Raw genomic sequence first — 16,479 nt, 5'->3', positions numbered from 1 at the left:
CCAAAAAAAAAAAAAAAAAAAAATCCTCATAAGTACCTATTGTGCCTTGCACTCTGTCCAGTGTCAGGATTTTTAGCAAGCTACTGGCAACCCTAAATGCAATGGGTTTAGCTCAGCAGCATAAGCGCCTGCCTTGCAAGTGTGCAGTTGTGAGTTCGATCCCTGGTACCGATAAAAAGGAAAAAGACAAAAAGAAAAAAACATTTTCAGAGAAGTCCCACACGTCCTCCATCATATGTGGAGGCTACCACAATTAACCCGAATGTAAAATAACTGAATATTGGGGCAGGGAGAATGGAGGGTAGTTGGAGCCCGCTGGGTTTGATTAGGTGTGTTGTACACGTATCACATGAACCCACTAATATGTACAGCTAAAGGTTGTTAGTCAAAAATATAATATTAAAAAGAATGAAGTATTGATAGATAATATGAAAAACATGTTCAATGAAAGAATGCAAGCATAAAAGGTTACCTACTATGTTACACTCTCTGTATGAAATATCCAGGATTGATAGATAGATTCATAAAGACAGAAATAAAAAATCGCTGCTTTATACGTATGGGGGCTTTTTTTTTGTGGGGCAGAATGATGAACCATTTAAGAATACAACCCTGGTGATAGTTGTATAATACTGTGAATAAATGTAAAAGCAGTGAATTTTACACTTTAAAAGAATATGTTGAATCTTATGTTCACTTTATCTCAATAAAAATAATATAGAAAACAAATGAAAATAAAATTTCAGTCTCAGTAATCATTAAATTTAGCTTTTCAACTGTTTTTATCATAATGTCTGACCTTACAAGGCAATGAAACAAAGAAAAGGAACAGGTCTTTACAACCTTGTTCCCCACATGCTATTTGATATCTGCTGCAAATTATGACAGCCCCAATACAAAGTGCACTTTGAACCCACAGGTAGAAAAACTATTTCTAATTCTTGAAATAAATATTTCCATACATTGTAGTTTAAGACACACTGGATATGCTCCTCAAATTTTAGTGCAGGTGACTTTCAGAACATATAAAAATTATGCAAAGAGACACTAACGTGGTTTAGTGTAGAGGGGTTAGGCGGTCTCTTGAACTTTGAACGTCCACATCGCAGAATAGAGGTGGTTCTAAGATAAGAAGTAGAATAAATTCTCTCCTGAAGGCAGGACTGCATTGCTGCTTCCGCGAGCCTGCCTCAGGTGCAGTCATGACATTTAATGGTAGTTGGAAAGTGGACCGAAATGAGAACTATGACAAGTTCATGGAAAAAATGGGTAAGGACTGATTTCATTCTTTCATTGGTGGCTCGTTCTTTGCTCTCTCACAGACATTTTTCTGTCTTAGGGAATGTAATTTCTCATAGACATTTTTTGGCTTAGAAAATTGTCTAGCTCCTGATGCAGTGAGGCCCCAGAAGCACAAAGGGAGCCCCTTTCTGCATTAGTCAGAATACATTGTCTGACTCATGCAAGGAAAAATTCTTTGAGTACCATCCTCTGAGACATACACACAAAATCTAGATGTATTTCTGTCACTCTTTAGCTGTGGATTGTACCTTATCGTTGAAAATTGATATTTTTATTTGTTCAGAGTAAGAACATGATATAATAATGATAATGTCCAAATTCTAAATTGTAGAATTCTAGGAGATGAAGAGGCAAAAATCATAAAATAATGGAAAAGTATTCTATCCAGATGCTTTATATAGATTAAATTCTATTTTCCCATGACTTATAAAACCTTACAAGTAAACTCATAAAGTCATGTATTGTCTTTTGGGAGTTTAACTATTTTATGAATTTATAACAATATTCTGGAAGCGTACACACAGTACAAGGACAGACAAACTAGTGTCACTCTTCCTAAGTAAATTCTGCATCAATTTAAGCTAATAGTTTAAGATCTCAAGTTTAAATTCATAGGAGTTTTATATCCATATACTAGTGAAGTTGATCGTAAACTGTGATCATTTTTTCTATTTTTTGTGTGTATGCATCTATCAGTGATGCCACAAAAAGCAGAGGGAATTATACATTCAAAATTTAGAAGCAGAGATACAGCTGTAGCTCAGTGGTGAAGCACTTACCTCACAGGCGCAAGGCCCTGGGTTCAATCTTCAGAACTAAAAAAATGAAAAAACAACTCTAAGCAGTAATAGAAAGAAAAGTGATATTTTTAAAAATTAAACTTGTGTTTCCTTATAAATATATGAATATACCTTTTGACATTTCTGGAATTTGATTTATTTAACACTGAAAGTTTATTAATCTTATTTAAAATATTCATGTCTAAGGTCCTATAATTCTGCACTTAATTTAACTTTTGCTATTTCTGGAATCTCTTACATTGATGGAACTTGAACTTTTTCTACAGAAATACTGTTAGTGCTGTTGTGCCTAGGAGATGCTTTCAGGTTTTTTTCTGCCCTCAAATTAAAAATAAAAAAGCAAATAAAATAGGATTTAGAAAGACCAACATTTGCTAGGGCATTTTGATTTTATTTTCTTTAATTTCTTCCTTTTGCAGGGATTAACGTGGTGAAAAGGAAGCTTGCCGCTCATGACAATTTGAAACTGACCATCACACAAGAAGGAAATAAATTCACAGTGAAAGAATCAAGTGTTTTTCGAACTATTGAAGTTGTTTTCGAACTTGGTGTCACTTTTAACTACAGCTTAGCAGATGGAACTGAACTCAGTGTAAGAAGCTTTTTGTTTGTTTTGTTTTTATTCTTGATAAGCAATGTATATTTGACTCTTCTATCCACTTGTAAAACAATCTCTGCTTTACCTCATTGGGTGGTTTAATTAATGTAGGTCTTTTTTATTTATTGAAGGACTTGGTGAAGTCTGCCCACATTTTATATTGCAAGGATATTTAAATAAAACATTTTTATTCTTCACACATACCTGTGAAGAATCTAGATTAAAAACTTAAGTTTGAGTGATTACATATAGAGCTATTTGTCAAGAAATTCAAAGCTTAGAGTTTTCAACTTTATTACATACCTGTCAGAGATAAAGGCTGTTAGAGTTACGTAATTAACTCTAATTTTTTAGAGTTAAACATAATAGCTCTTGAGTAAATATGTATTAAAATAATTTAAAAAATATTTAACCAAATGGAAATATCTAACACTACATTGTAGTTCATTGAGAATGTACCGTTTTATATTTAAGGTAAAAATTTTTAGGTACTCATCATTTTCAACCAATTACTAAAACTTTTCTTAACCTCAGAGTTTTTCTACTTATATATGTTTGTAATGACTATTTATCAGTTTAATGTTTTATCAGTTTGTCATTTATTGCCTTCAGCCTGCAAAAACTCTTAATGGAGGTAAGCATAATGGTTAATGACACAAATACTGTAGAGCCCGAAAGCATATGTACAGTCCTGGCTGTGTGACTTTGGGTGAAAGACTCTGTCCTTGAACAGTTTCTTCAGCTGTGAGATGGAGACAATAGTATCTATTTCACAGAGTTTCTATGAACATTAAATGAAAAAGTAGTTCTATAGAACTCAAAACAGTGCCTTTAACTTGTAAAATCCTAATAAATGCCTTATTGTTAATTATTACTATCACCATCATCATCATCATCATCATTGTTATTATTTAGGGGAGCTGGAACCTTGAAGGAGATAAACTCGTTGGAAAATTCAAACGTGTGGACAATGGAAAAGAACTGACTACTGTCCGAGAAATTATAGATAATGAACTAATCCACGTGAGTTATTGCAAAAGATTTATAACCATTTTCCAAAGACAAAAAAGATTACATAACAATGAGTTTGAGTTATATCATTAATAAATAAATTTATTTCTTTTCTTTAAATGATTTAAAAGTAGAGATTTTTTAGATGTCTATTAAAAAGTATTTATAACAAATGCATCAATGCCTATTTTAACTACAAATGTAACTACAGCCAAAGTGTGTTATTGGGTATATCCTGTATGCACTCATTCAATGCTATGAAATATTAGTTTTCTTAATTCAGATATTTCTTAATAGTAAATTCTTTTATGGTTTTTAGACTTACACTTATGAAGGAGTTCAAGCCAAGAGGATCTTTAAAAGGGAATGAGCATGATTCTTGGAGCACAGAACAGAATACTCACTGGATGGAAGATCAATGTTGTGGAAAAACTTTTTCTATCCCCTTCCAGTACAAAGTTACTGACATATTTCCAGTTTTGCCAAAGCAAAAGAAGCAAAAGATAATTAGGATTTAATCTTTTTATATTAAAATATACATTTATTGGTGTTTGAAAAGAATCTGAAATTTTTTGGAAAACAAAACAATAAACATTGTTCCCACATTGCTTTATAAGTAGCCTGTCCTTGAAAACGTAACTGTGATGTATGCATTGATGTTTTCATTTTTGTTTTTACATTTAGGAAATTAAAAACATAGGCTCCATAGGTATCTTTAAATCTTGTACTCTTTATGAATAATTTCCTGGAAAGATTTATTATTATAAAATTAACACCATCAGAAAATTTAGAAATAAGAAAAGCAAATACAAAACAAATATTGTCATAAACCCACAATCTGCAAAAACCTGGACTGTAATTTTTGACACTGTTAGTGATTTCTAGACCTAGCTAGAAATCAAGATTACCTGAAAAACAACAACAAATTTGCATTCCTAATCTCTACTGTCAATCCATTAGGTCAAAATCTCTGAAAACAGAACTAGAGATTTTAGAAGACTCCCTGGTGGTTCTGATGCAGCCTGTGCACTAATCAGTCTTTGAAAAGGAACCACAGGGCCATCAGACAACAAAATGCATGTGTGTGTGTGTGTGTGTGTGTGTGTATGCGCGTGCGCATGGGCGTTTGTGGTACTCGGTATTGAACACAGCATTTTCAACATGCTTGGCAAGCACTTTGCTACTTGGCCAGGCCCCAGCATGTTACTTTTTATTGTCATTGATACCCTCCATTTTTTTCTCCCATAAACACATACACTACCAAATTTGCCAGGACCCAAAACTTTCCTTTCACTCACATTCTCATGTAATCTACTATTTTATGTGCTTTAAGCAATTTTATGTTAGCAGCATATATATTATGGGGTTAAGAATTAAGCATTTGCAAATCTATGGACTTTTGCTTTAACAGATTCTTTTTCTTACTAATACAGACAATAGCTGACATTTACACAGTTATTACTGTATGCTATATATTGCTCTAAGAGGTATACACATATGACAGACACCTTACAATGTGGGAAAATATTGGAGCACACAATGGAAATGAGTAAGCTAGAGAATAATCTTTTACAAAAAATCTATTGTTTTATAACTTCATAAACATCTTCACATAAAAAATATTTAGGTTTTCACATGCTGTTTTGCATAAATGTTCAAAGTGCTTTTATTTCTTTTGCACCTCACTGGCTCATTTTAATGGTTTATTAATACATGTTTGCAATATATAATGTACACATTCCTTGCATGGAGTTGGCCCATATACATAACACATCTTAATTCTTTTTCTTGCTCCCTTTTCCTGTCCTCCCTTCTCCCCTCATCTCTTGATCCCCTTTCCATCTAAGAAAGACTTATCTCTCTACTTCCAATTATCTTTTATTTTGCTCTTTATTTATAATTTGTGCTTCTCATATAAGAAAAACCATGTGATATTTAAGCTTGTGTGCCTCATTTATTTCACTTACTATTATGTTCTAATCTCACTTGTCCACATATGTAAAAGAAGGAAAGGCCAGTATCACCTTCTTTGAAAGCTTTGACAAATGCACAAAGAATTTTATTGCCTTGTCTAGTGCTGTATAGAGTCCATATTGAACAAGACGGATGTGTAAGTCTTGACTTTTAGTCTATTATATTGTGATTTATGCTATTACTTGCCTATAATAAACAACAAATATCTTTGGAAAAAATTTCCTTAGTTCCTTGGTAGTACCCAAGAATAACACTCCAAATGAATGAAATTAAACTATAAAATAACGGCATGTCAGTGGTTAGAAACTTTTCTATTCTAGCTTCACCATAAGCTTTCTTTTTTCATAACTTGTGTCCTTTCTGATATTAAATTTCTGCTATTTATTAGTATTGTTCTATTACTTGCTAAGTCATGCCCATTTCAATAATCTCAATTCAGGATAAATGACTTTGTCAGTGCACCACACACCATGCCTGATCCCAGCACAGCCTGTCTCCAAAGTTGGGCAACCTTCAACCTGCGCAAAAGAATAACAGCTACTAACTGAACCCAATGGACCTCTTTTTAGGGAGTTTGAATTTGAAAAAAGCATAGCAAGTGGCTGGTAGAAAAAAAAGTGTTTAAGGAGGGCAAAAAGGACAGACAGTAGTAGAAGTGACGAGCGTATGAAACTATGGAAACACAGAAATCATAAAGAAAGTAGATTAGAGGAGCAATTAGAAGCAAGTGCAGGAGGAAGAGCTGAATCGCTTACACATGCAATGTAGTATCTGGGATTTGCTTCAAGTCACTTTTCCCCATTCTTGGCTTGGGGAAAAGTGCAAAGCGCTACGCGTGGAACACAGCTGGTCACAAGCTGACAGCATCACAGGCCGACAAGTGCTAGCACATTGGAAAGTGCCAGACACACGGTAACAGCTGAAAGGTTCACAGGTACCTAGTAAAAACATGGGGATTCATTTATTCTTCTCCTATCTTTGTATGTATTAGATATTTTTCATGACAAATAATTAAAATAGATCACATAAAGAATTACAATGTACACACAAAACTCTACAACCGAACTGCTTCATATTATTTTCACTGTTACCATCTTAGACTGAGACAGGATTATTTTTCACCTGGCTTATGACCAATAGTTCCCAACTTCTATCTTTTGTGCTCTGCCTTCTTTGTCTCCTTTTCTTTTCTCTCTCTTCTTGTGTGTGTGGGGTACCGGGAATCAAATTCATGACCTCACGCCTGCCAGGCAGTAGTCTCTTTTTCAATACAGCAGCCAGAAAGATTCTTTAGATATCGTTTCTGATTTTCATTCAGAAAAAAGGCAAGTGGTGTGGTTTGTAAAGGAGTATCTGAAAGCAGAGCATCGTAAGTGAAGGGGACACCCCGGCGCAAGGCCCTAAGACAGGGACAAGCCTGGAAAATTGGGAGAACCCGGAAAGTGCCCCCAGATCACTCACAGCTGACCAGAACCAAGACCAATGTTCAAGAAATACAAGTTAATTTCAATCTTGTAGAACTCAGAAGTGATATTATGTAAAGATAGTGAGTGCTGGAATCCCCCACCTCCCTAAACTCATCTTTCCACTCTACTAATCAAAACTTGTTACGACTTAATTTTCTTGTTTGAAAAATGGAGAAAATAGTATTGCTTTTCTGCTGCCAACGACTTATATATAAAACATCTAGCATGGTGTCTAGCATATAGCCGGTACTCACTACATGTAAGTAATGCAAACGTGTCATTTTCTTGCAGAGAAAACAGAACAAAATATGTCTTAAGTAGATGGGAAAATTTTTTTCTTAAAACTCCTCAACAAAGGAATGCAAATTAGTAGAGCCACTATGGAAAACAGTATAAAGTTTCTCTAAAACCTAAAATATAATTAATATATGATGCGGCTGCACCACTCCTAAGTGGATACCTGAATGAATCAAAGTCAATATGCTACAGAGATACCCAGATACCTACTGTTTCACATAGCACCAGTCACAATAACTAAGTTTATGGAGTCAGTCTCCATATCCATCAACACATGAGTATTAAGCAGTCATAATAAACAAAATACTGCAGTAATTTTTTACCTAACCCTTGAGGAAAAAAGACAACATGAAAGAAGGGAGACATTAAGGAAAAAGGAAGCTAGGAGGATGGCAAAAAAGGGTAGGAGAGTGTTGTAAGAAGGGTGGATACTGTAAAAACATATAGATGTGACAATAAAACCTATTCATCTGTACAAATAACACTAACATTAATTTTTTTTTTTTTGGTATAGAATCAAAGTCAAGTCATTGAGATTGCCAGGCAGGGACTTCTGTCACTGAGCTATATCCCCAGCCCCTAACATTAAATATTAAAAGCAAAGTGAGGCTTGGCCTGGCACATGAAAATTCTTAGTTCCAGGCCAGCCTGTGACACTGGGGGATTTCTGGAGAGCCACTTAATCTCTTTGGAATGTAGCTGAGTCATCTTTAAAATGAGTGAATTGGGCTAGATCTCTAAATTTCCTTCCAAAGATAAGATTCTACAATGTATGGATGACATTCTGTGATTCTTTTTTTTCCTGAGCAGCTCTTTCAGAGTGTGCCACAGGGGAGAAGGCATTGGAATGATGGAGGTTGGCATGGGGAGAAGGAAATTGCAATCATGTATGAGTACACAATAACAACTTGTGCAGGCTAATGAGCTGCTGACACCCTCTCAAAATTCTCCATAACTTTTAACAGAGGTTCTTGGATTTTCATTTTACACTGGCCTAGGAAATGATTTCATCAGTAATATCCTGGGAGTTATTAATAATATAAAAGATATTTTCCTATGAGTAGCTACAGAGACCTGAACACCTGAAGATATGTAAATGAGTTGGCAAGAGTTTTTTGGAATAAAGTGGAAGTGAAAGGAGGTTTTATGGAGACAAAAGGGACCAAGAAGATACATAAATACTGTTATAGTTTGTGTCTGTATGTCCTCCCAAAGTCTCATGCAGTCACGGGGAGAATGCTTTAATAGGCAGCTGAAACTAGCTTGTGATTGATTCTTTGTCTAGTGCTGATATTATGGGTGTGAGTGCTACACCCACCCAAGGGTGCATAGCCTATATATAATGCAAGGGAGGGAAGAAGGCTTGCTCTTTTGCTCCTCCCATTTTTGCTCTTATTGTTTTTCATGTCTTCTGCTGCCATGAAGTATTGCCCCTCAATCATGTCTCTCTAGCTTGAAGCGAGCTGATTTTGGACTGAAACCTCCACAAACTGTGAGCTAAATAATCTTTCCTTCCTTCATTTGAGCATCAGGTATTTCGTTTCAGCAAAGAAAGGAAAGTAAGTAACACAGACTTGGTACCAGAGGAGTGGGTAGGCAAGGGGGAAGGAGGCCTGCTCTCTCACCCCTTTTTTGCTCTTGCTGCTCTTCATGTCTTCTGCTGGCATGAAGTGTTACCTCTCAGTCAGGTCACTGTGCCAGCTGATTATGGATTGAAATATCTACAAACTGAGAACTAATTAGTCTTCCCTTCCTTCATGTTAGGCATCAGGTATTTTGTCTCTGCAATGAGAGAAAAGTAGAGAAGCCAGATATTTTAAACAACTATGAAATGTTTCTTTACTTTCTGCACTTACTTGCTTTCTTTAAACTGTAATGTACAAATGCCACCTGCTGGACACAGATATGAGTTCTTTCAAATGTTTCCAGTGCGGTCTTAGAATTTTAGTATCTAGACAATGTTCTCCAAAAGTGCAGCACACCATATTTTGCAGTTTGAAATGGCAATTATTAAATGCCTCTTTAGTTCTAAATTCCATACAGAAAACTAACATAAGAATTTTTTCTTTCCCCCTGAACCTCTAATACTGCTTTCATTTACTAAATAAAAACTAAGTGTTTTACAAAAATACTATCAGTCATCAAATATGCAATACTCAGTTCTACTGGGATAGATATTTGAGTCATTAAGAATTTTTCCCAAGTGGATCAAAATTCTTAGGACCACTTTGATTCTAAATGAGAACAACATTACATCTTTAAAACTGGATGGTCATCAGGGATACAGTGTACTTTCATTCCATGTGTGCTGATACACAGGGTGATGCATATCTTTAGTCCCGGTGACCAACTGCTAGACCTGTTGGTGGGACAAATATGACCTGGAGAACTGATTGGAAAAGAACAGAAAGTGATAGTAGGATATGAAAAACATTAGGAGGTTTGGAGCCAATTATCAGTCATGGACAAAAAGTAGAGCTTCTCTCATCTACGTCCCTACTGAGGATTCCATTGGACTAAAACGGTACCGGAAGTCCTATCTGCCGTGTAATCTGGATTATCAAAGATAAAAGAGAATTTAAATTTGTGCTTGTTTAGTATTTAGTGTTTAGAACTGCTGGGAAGGTGGAAGAACAGTGAAAATTTGAAGGGGAATAAGCAGTTTTTCCCTGTGTCTCAGCCTAGTTTCAAGGCCACATTCTTGGGTAACCTAACTGGTTCTTTTCAAACATTTCTGGCACATGCACTACACTCTGAGGAAATATCTGAGCAGTACTCTGGAAGGCAGGAAGAGAAACTGATTGAGATGTGATATGGATATGTAGCAATTCCCTAAGGTGAGTCATAATTAATATGAACCAAAATCATATACTAAAAACCCAAAGAACAATATTCTTTTTTAAACTTTAAAAATTAGGTGAAAGAATATATGCTTGGTATTAGTTTTTAATTTTACTTTAATTTTTCACAATATATGTTTTTAATAAGGATGTTGAAGGACATAGCTGTGACCCGGAACTTTCTGTATTTGATATGCCATTAGTAAAGAAAAATATCAGTGAGAGTAAAGTTTACTTAAGAGGCCAATTCAGAACTTTTGTCCTGTGTATTCTTTAAACCCACTGTGTGCACCTCTGTCAAGCTATCAGTGGCTATCAAGCCATTCTTCTGTCTTGTTGTGTAACTTTGTTAGTGTGTTTCAGGAATGAGGTTAGTGTTACATCTGTATTTCCCATGGGAACCTTCTAACAAACATTAGACATTAATAACTGCAGTTAAATGAACAGACAATTGAGCGCACTGGAGAGTCCTTGCATCAGAAAGCTGGCCTCCCCTATCCTATACTGTGAGAATATCTTATACAGAGAAGTTCTATGAGGGACTCAGTCCTACTTGTTTGTACACAGAAAATCTTGATTTGAACCAGATCAACCTACCCATACCTAATTAAGCATCATCCATGGGCAAGTAATTTCTATACTTGAGAGCAGTTTATGGTATGAAAACTTTGTTCAAAACCAACAATTCTAATTAATTATAACTAGCTAGGGTATGTCTGTTGGAGTTTGATTTCAATACACAGAAAAAAGTTGTTAGCTAGTAATAATGGGCAGAACTTAAAAGACATGGACGGAAAAGCAGGCAACAAAACCCATGAAACGAAAGTGTTCATGCTCAGTACAGTAATGACAAAACAAAACAAAACACAACCATTCACAACAATAATCAGTTACTAGTGTAGACAGCAATTGTAAGAGTATGTCAGTAATCCAAGCTTTCCCTACAGCCAACATTTTATATGGCATTACACCACCTGAAGCCATGCTTTTCTGCAGGAGGTTCAAGACCAAGCTAAGATGAGACCTGAATTAAATACAATCAGTTTCTTACTTTCTCTCAAGGTCAGTTAGGGCTCCTCAGGAATTATCCTAGAACCATGCCCTGCACCCCCCTGCTATTCCATCAGTGTCAGCCATCACGGTGAGTCAGGGCCATTGTTTGACTCAGTTGCTTTCTATGAAAGCTTGGGAGACTTTTTTCTCCTGGTGACTCTCCTTTAGGAACACCATACATTGAAGATCACTTTCCTCTGAGGTCTCATAATCTTGATCAGAAGACCAAGGACTCACTGAGTATCTTAGAATGACACAAGCAGAGGTTCTTTTATGTCCTGGGTCCCCACTCACCTTGAAGGGCTGGGGTCAAAATATTGGTTATCCTTTTAGCCTGTCTGCCTCCCTAATTTTTGGTCTCTAAACCTCAGTTTTTGAACATCGAGGAGAAAAGACTGATAGCAATACAACATATTACAGGCAGTAAGCTTAACATTACTATCTTATCTAAATATGATGCACCTTAGAATATTAAATGAAACTTATTTTCTACTATCCATAGATAGTTTAGCATTTGAATACCTACAAAGCGTTAACAGTTACATATTTTACTCAGTAAATCAAGATTCAAAACCATACATATTATTGTATCATGACAATCATGACATTCTTGCAATAATCCAAATTCCCACTTTGACATAAAATATCTCTTTTAGTCAGTAACCCTTATCTAATATACAAGAAGATTCTATTCAACTTATTGATCTTTAGTGGAATGTGAATCCCATGAGTCTCTGGTACCAGCAGAGGTCTGAATATGAAACAAAAGTCTATTACCGTAAGTAATCCCCACTTCACAATGTGGGAGACCTATGCATCTGGAACCATGAATATATCCAGTAAGCATCAAGTTGATAGCAGTCAACTGCCATAGCTATATGAAACCTTTACACAGGCATCTTTAAACCAAAAACACTTACTGTATTATTTCTTTTGATAATGACCAATGTAAACATATAATAACAATAACATATTTTATAACTTTCCTGGGGTATCTCCTACAAGACCATGAAGATCACTGGGGCCTCTGATCAGTGAACAAGAACTGGTCAAAAAATGTTACCAGGCAGCTGCTTCCTATTAATCCCCTGGAGTGCTGTCCAACAATCCCAACCCCAAGAGATTTTGTTTATTCATCCTAATAATATTATTTTTCTTTTCTAAATAATGAGACTGTCAAGTCCATGATAAATAACAACATATTACACTTATATATCCAGTCTTTGCATCATTTGGACTAGCTGGCAACCAAGGTGAAAGCATGCTTTGTAAATCTATAATCCAAATGAATTTTTTATCAAATGATCCAAAAATGTATAAGAAAAAAGGGAAAAATTGTTGAGCTCAAAATAAAAGGAACAGCTGTTCACAGAGCAGGCAAATAGACAGATGATCTGTACAGATTCAAACAAAACAAACATAGAATCAAGCACACAGCCCGTCAGGATCTGTGAGAACTCTCCAAGTTCCCCAGGGGCCATTTATGTACTTGTACCACATCCCTTTGCTAAACTAGCTCACCTCCTACACTTGTGCTCTCAGTACTGCAACACGCCCTCAAGGAATTTCCCAGGTGTTCTGCGCCACTTGGGCACTCCTGTACAGGCATTTTTGCTTTCTGCTCTATGTGTGAAGGATCACTAGCTCAGCAACTCCCAGCAACTGCTTACAAACAGACTGGACAAATGAACAACAGATACACAGACAGACTGACAAACACCTTACAAAATCAGAGTGCACTCATATACATCATTAACCAAACAATTAAAATAACTTCTTGCAAATTTAGAATCTACAACTATAAATAGACCTGTTGGATTTGTTATAGGCCAGTCAGCAGAGATCTTGTATAAAAGGATCTTGGAAAGGTTGGTAGGGGTTATGCAAGCAAAGGAAAAATAAAATGAGATATACATCAAGGGTCAGTAAAATGGTGGCCGCCTAGCCAGTGTAAGCAAGTAGCTTTCATTTAAAGTACTACCAGGCAAGTGGGGTAAATGTAATCATTCAACAGTAAATACTTGTTGCTCTGGATGGCAACAAGAGCTCCTGTGAACAAGGGGGCTAAATGAAAAATTATTAAGGTAAGAGAGCAGTCCTTTGGGACTGGATCCACCATAGCTGTGCTCTGAAGGGCCTGCATTAGAAGGAGGGTCAGAGATCACATGAGCAGGATCTGTGTGACCCCGTAAAGCATTGAATAGAGAAGCTAAAACCTGAAAAGGAAATGTTGTCAATAGTTAAAGAGAGGCTTGGGCATTCATCTCCCAGAGGCAGCAGCCACCACAATAGAGCCAAATTCGTGATTTCCATGAGCAACATCATGAGCTTTAGAGGAGATATAAGATGAGAAAATTAGTTGAGCTACAGATTCAGAAACATTTAGTTCAATGGGCAAGAGAGACCACATTTGAAGCAACAATATCCCAGTATAATCAGCATCAATGACATCAGGAATCACAAAAGTGCCTCTTCTTGATGCCTGTGAATGGGGAAGAACTAGGCCAGTTGTCCCAGGAGGTAAAGGACTAGGAAAAGTAGTAGGAACCTTATAAACAGTACCAGGCATTTCCAAATTGATAGGTTCAGCTAATAGTAAATCTTCGCTAGAGTTCCCCTTGGTGGCATGAATGGTTTGTTGGAAGGAGGTGACATGAAGGGAGTTCCCTGTTGTTCCTGGGTCAGAAATGTAACTGCCATCTTGTTTCCCAATGATTGACTGTGTTCATTATTATTTTTATTTTTATTCTTATTTTGAGGGTTTTGACTGCATTGGCTGGCCCAATGATATCACTTTTTGCAAATGGAATGGGACATGGGATATCTGGTCTGTTATTTTTAGATTTTGCCTTACAATCTTTGCATACATGTCCTGATTTTCTGCAATTAAAACAAGTAGCAGGGAGCCATAAAATAGCAGCCAACAATTGCATTTTATGTGCTTGAGTTGCTATATTTTGGCAAGCCAAAATCATTTGCGCCAAGGTAGTAGCAGGTTTCATATAAATATCTGTTAAACCATTTTTGAAATCTTGGTTTGCATTTTCACATGCCAATGACTTTAACAAAATAGAGGCTGCTGCTGTATTGCCCACCTGGCATTCAACAGCTTTATTTAACCTCTATAACGGTAAGGCAATAGTCAGTGGCTTCCTGCTTAATAGGACTAAAGGAACTTGAGTGTCAGTTGCCTCAGGGATTCTTTCCCAAGCATTTAAATACATTTGAGCCATTTGAGAATAAGCTTAGGGGCAACACAGCCTGCTTTAGGCTGTGCTTCAGACAGGGAATTCCCCATCACTTACCCAGGGAAGGGATTTTCTGAAGAAAATGAGGTAAAATGAGGTAGAAGAGTGGGGGCCATGTTTCACCATAAGAACACAGTGAAGGTAAGTTACCCTCCACAGCAGACATCTGCATGGTCACATCCCTGTGCAGGCACAGCTGTTGGGGTCTATGCCTACGTCCCCAATCTCCTAAACAAGTGCAAGGTGAAGGCCCAAAGGAATGAGACAAGTGGAATGATCTTTAGGGCTCCAGGAGCCCTAAAAAGGCTCTGTAGGTTTCATAACTCTGATAGCTGACTGACCAACTATCCCTAGGCAACCCGTATTTATTCAAAACAAGGAAGGAGTTGAGTGGAAAACACAAGAAACCTGAGCAGGATTTTGGGAGGGGTTTAAGGACCCCTCACTGAGCAACAGACAATGCTAATTAAGGAAAACTATCCAGAAAGTCTCCAGGTGACCTCAGCTATGGCCTATCTTGCCCCCTTGCAGCATCTCCTCATTCTCAGTTCAGCCATACCTGGGCCATGCCACAGCCCCACATGTGTATTCAGCTTCAATGACTCCAAGTCTGAATTTAGGGCTCTGGGAAGGAGCTGCTGAACTAACTCCAGAGGAAAGTTCTGTAGTAACCTGGCTAAGGTGCCACTATCCTGTTCTGTAAGTGTCGTTACCCTGACCTGTGTTTCAAATCTCATTTCTTGTGAAGTATCCCCTTCCAGAACAGCAATTTTGTCCCTGAACCAACTGACCCTTGGTTGTAAAACATTTGTGACCACTGATTGTAAAACACTAGGTTCCAGGACCAACTGGCTCTGGTTGTGAAACATTTTTGCAGAGATTAACTCCCTTTTTGTATAAGCTCCCTCCCCTTTTCCTGTGCTTTATTGTCTTTACCTTTAAAAAATGCCATGTAACCTAACCTGGTCACACAGTTCTGCAGATTCCAATGCAGGCTGTGTTGCTGGGTACCAGCTAAAATAAAGCACTTCTTTTTAAAGATGTCTTGCCCTGTTTTCTTGAACATCTTGGGGCCTCGTTTTTTGCAGCACAACAGTCCTAGTCCAGTTTATTGGGCTGTGTGTTTTATGGATAGAGTTAGTGGGATGGGCTTAGGTGGAAGTGGGCATGAAACTGGGGAAGCCAGGATGGCTGAGCATGTGCCTATGGCAATGGCTAATGCCTGGACTTAGATGGCTGGAAATCAGCCATTCCCAAGACTTGGGCACTCAGAGTTTATCAAAAGGGGATTAGATCTATCAAACAAAAACCAGATAGAAGAAAATTGAGAAAAGTTTTTTTAATGTGAAGTTAATAAATTCTTGTTTCCAGTGTATAAAAATATACCTTGATACTAAAGTTTTCTTGGCTCCTAACTGGCTGAGAATATGTATTCCTTTAACCAAATATAAGCTGAATATCTGCATTGTGTTGGATATAACATGATTTTTAGCAGCGAACAAGACAGATCTATTTTAGTCTCATGAAGCTCCAAATCTGTCTTAGAAGCTTTATAAATGTAAAGGTGGAAAACTTATACTGAACAAGTAAAAATAATTGTGATGTTACACAAGAGTAGTATAAACTGTCATAGTATTAGATTTTGTTATATAACTATAAATTTTTACCCATAGTTCAATCTGGAAAATTAATAGTTACCACACTGTATCATTTTCTAGATAATACGTGATGTTATTGGTATTACTGATTGTATTATTTTCACCAAGGTGATACAGTTGCTGTGATCAGTTGTTGTTACTTGTGTCCCAATACTGAGGTTGCCTGGGATCATAAACAATGTCACAGTCTAGCATCAAAAATCAGGTTAGGCCAAATAGGCAGCAACTTCTC

General features: G+C 36.7%; 2 protein-coding genes across 2 annotated transcripts in view; one reads left to right on the top strand and one right to left on the bottom strand.

The window, feature by feature from the left end:
• The first annotated feature begins 1,109 nt into the window (after window positions 1–1,109).
• On the top strand, window positions 1,110–4,327 carry Fabp2 (fatty acid binding protein 2). Its single transcript, XM_003476843.2, has 4 exons — window positions 1,110–1,269; window positions 2,522–2,694; window positions 3,616–3,723; window positions 4,031–4,327. The coding sequence occupies exons 1-4, from the start codon at window positions 1,203–1,205 to the stop codon at window positions 4,079–4,081; spliced, it is 399 nt and encodes a 132-aa protein (XP_003476891.2). The 5' UTR covers window positions 1,110–1,202; the 3' UTR covers window positions 4,082–4,327.
• The window catches only part of Usp53 (ubiquitin specific peptidase 53), a 103,909-nt gene continuing 91,591 nt past the window's right edge, over window positions 4,162–16,479 (bottom strand). The window contains exon 17 of the mRNA XM_063260711.1: window positions 4,162–9,230. Within this exon, the coding sequence (XP_063116781.1) occupies window positions 9,209–9,230 (22 nt within the window). The 3' untranslated portion in view covers window positions 4,162–9,208. The remainder of the gene's footprint in view (window positions 9,231–16,479) is intronic.

This window comes from Cavia porcellus, unplaced genomic scaffold (assembly GCF_034190915.1).
Source record: "Cavia porcellus strain 051 isolate PalLab524CR breed Dunkin Hartley unplaced genomic scaffold, mCavPor4.1 scaffold_14, whole genome shotgun sequence".
NCBI lineage: Eukaryota > Metazoa > Chordata > Mammalia > Rodentia > Caviidae > Cavia > Cavia porcellus.
Note: the sequence above shows the minus strand (reverse complement) of the source record. Positions and strands in the feature narration are given on the sequence as shown.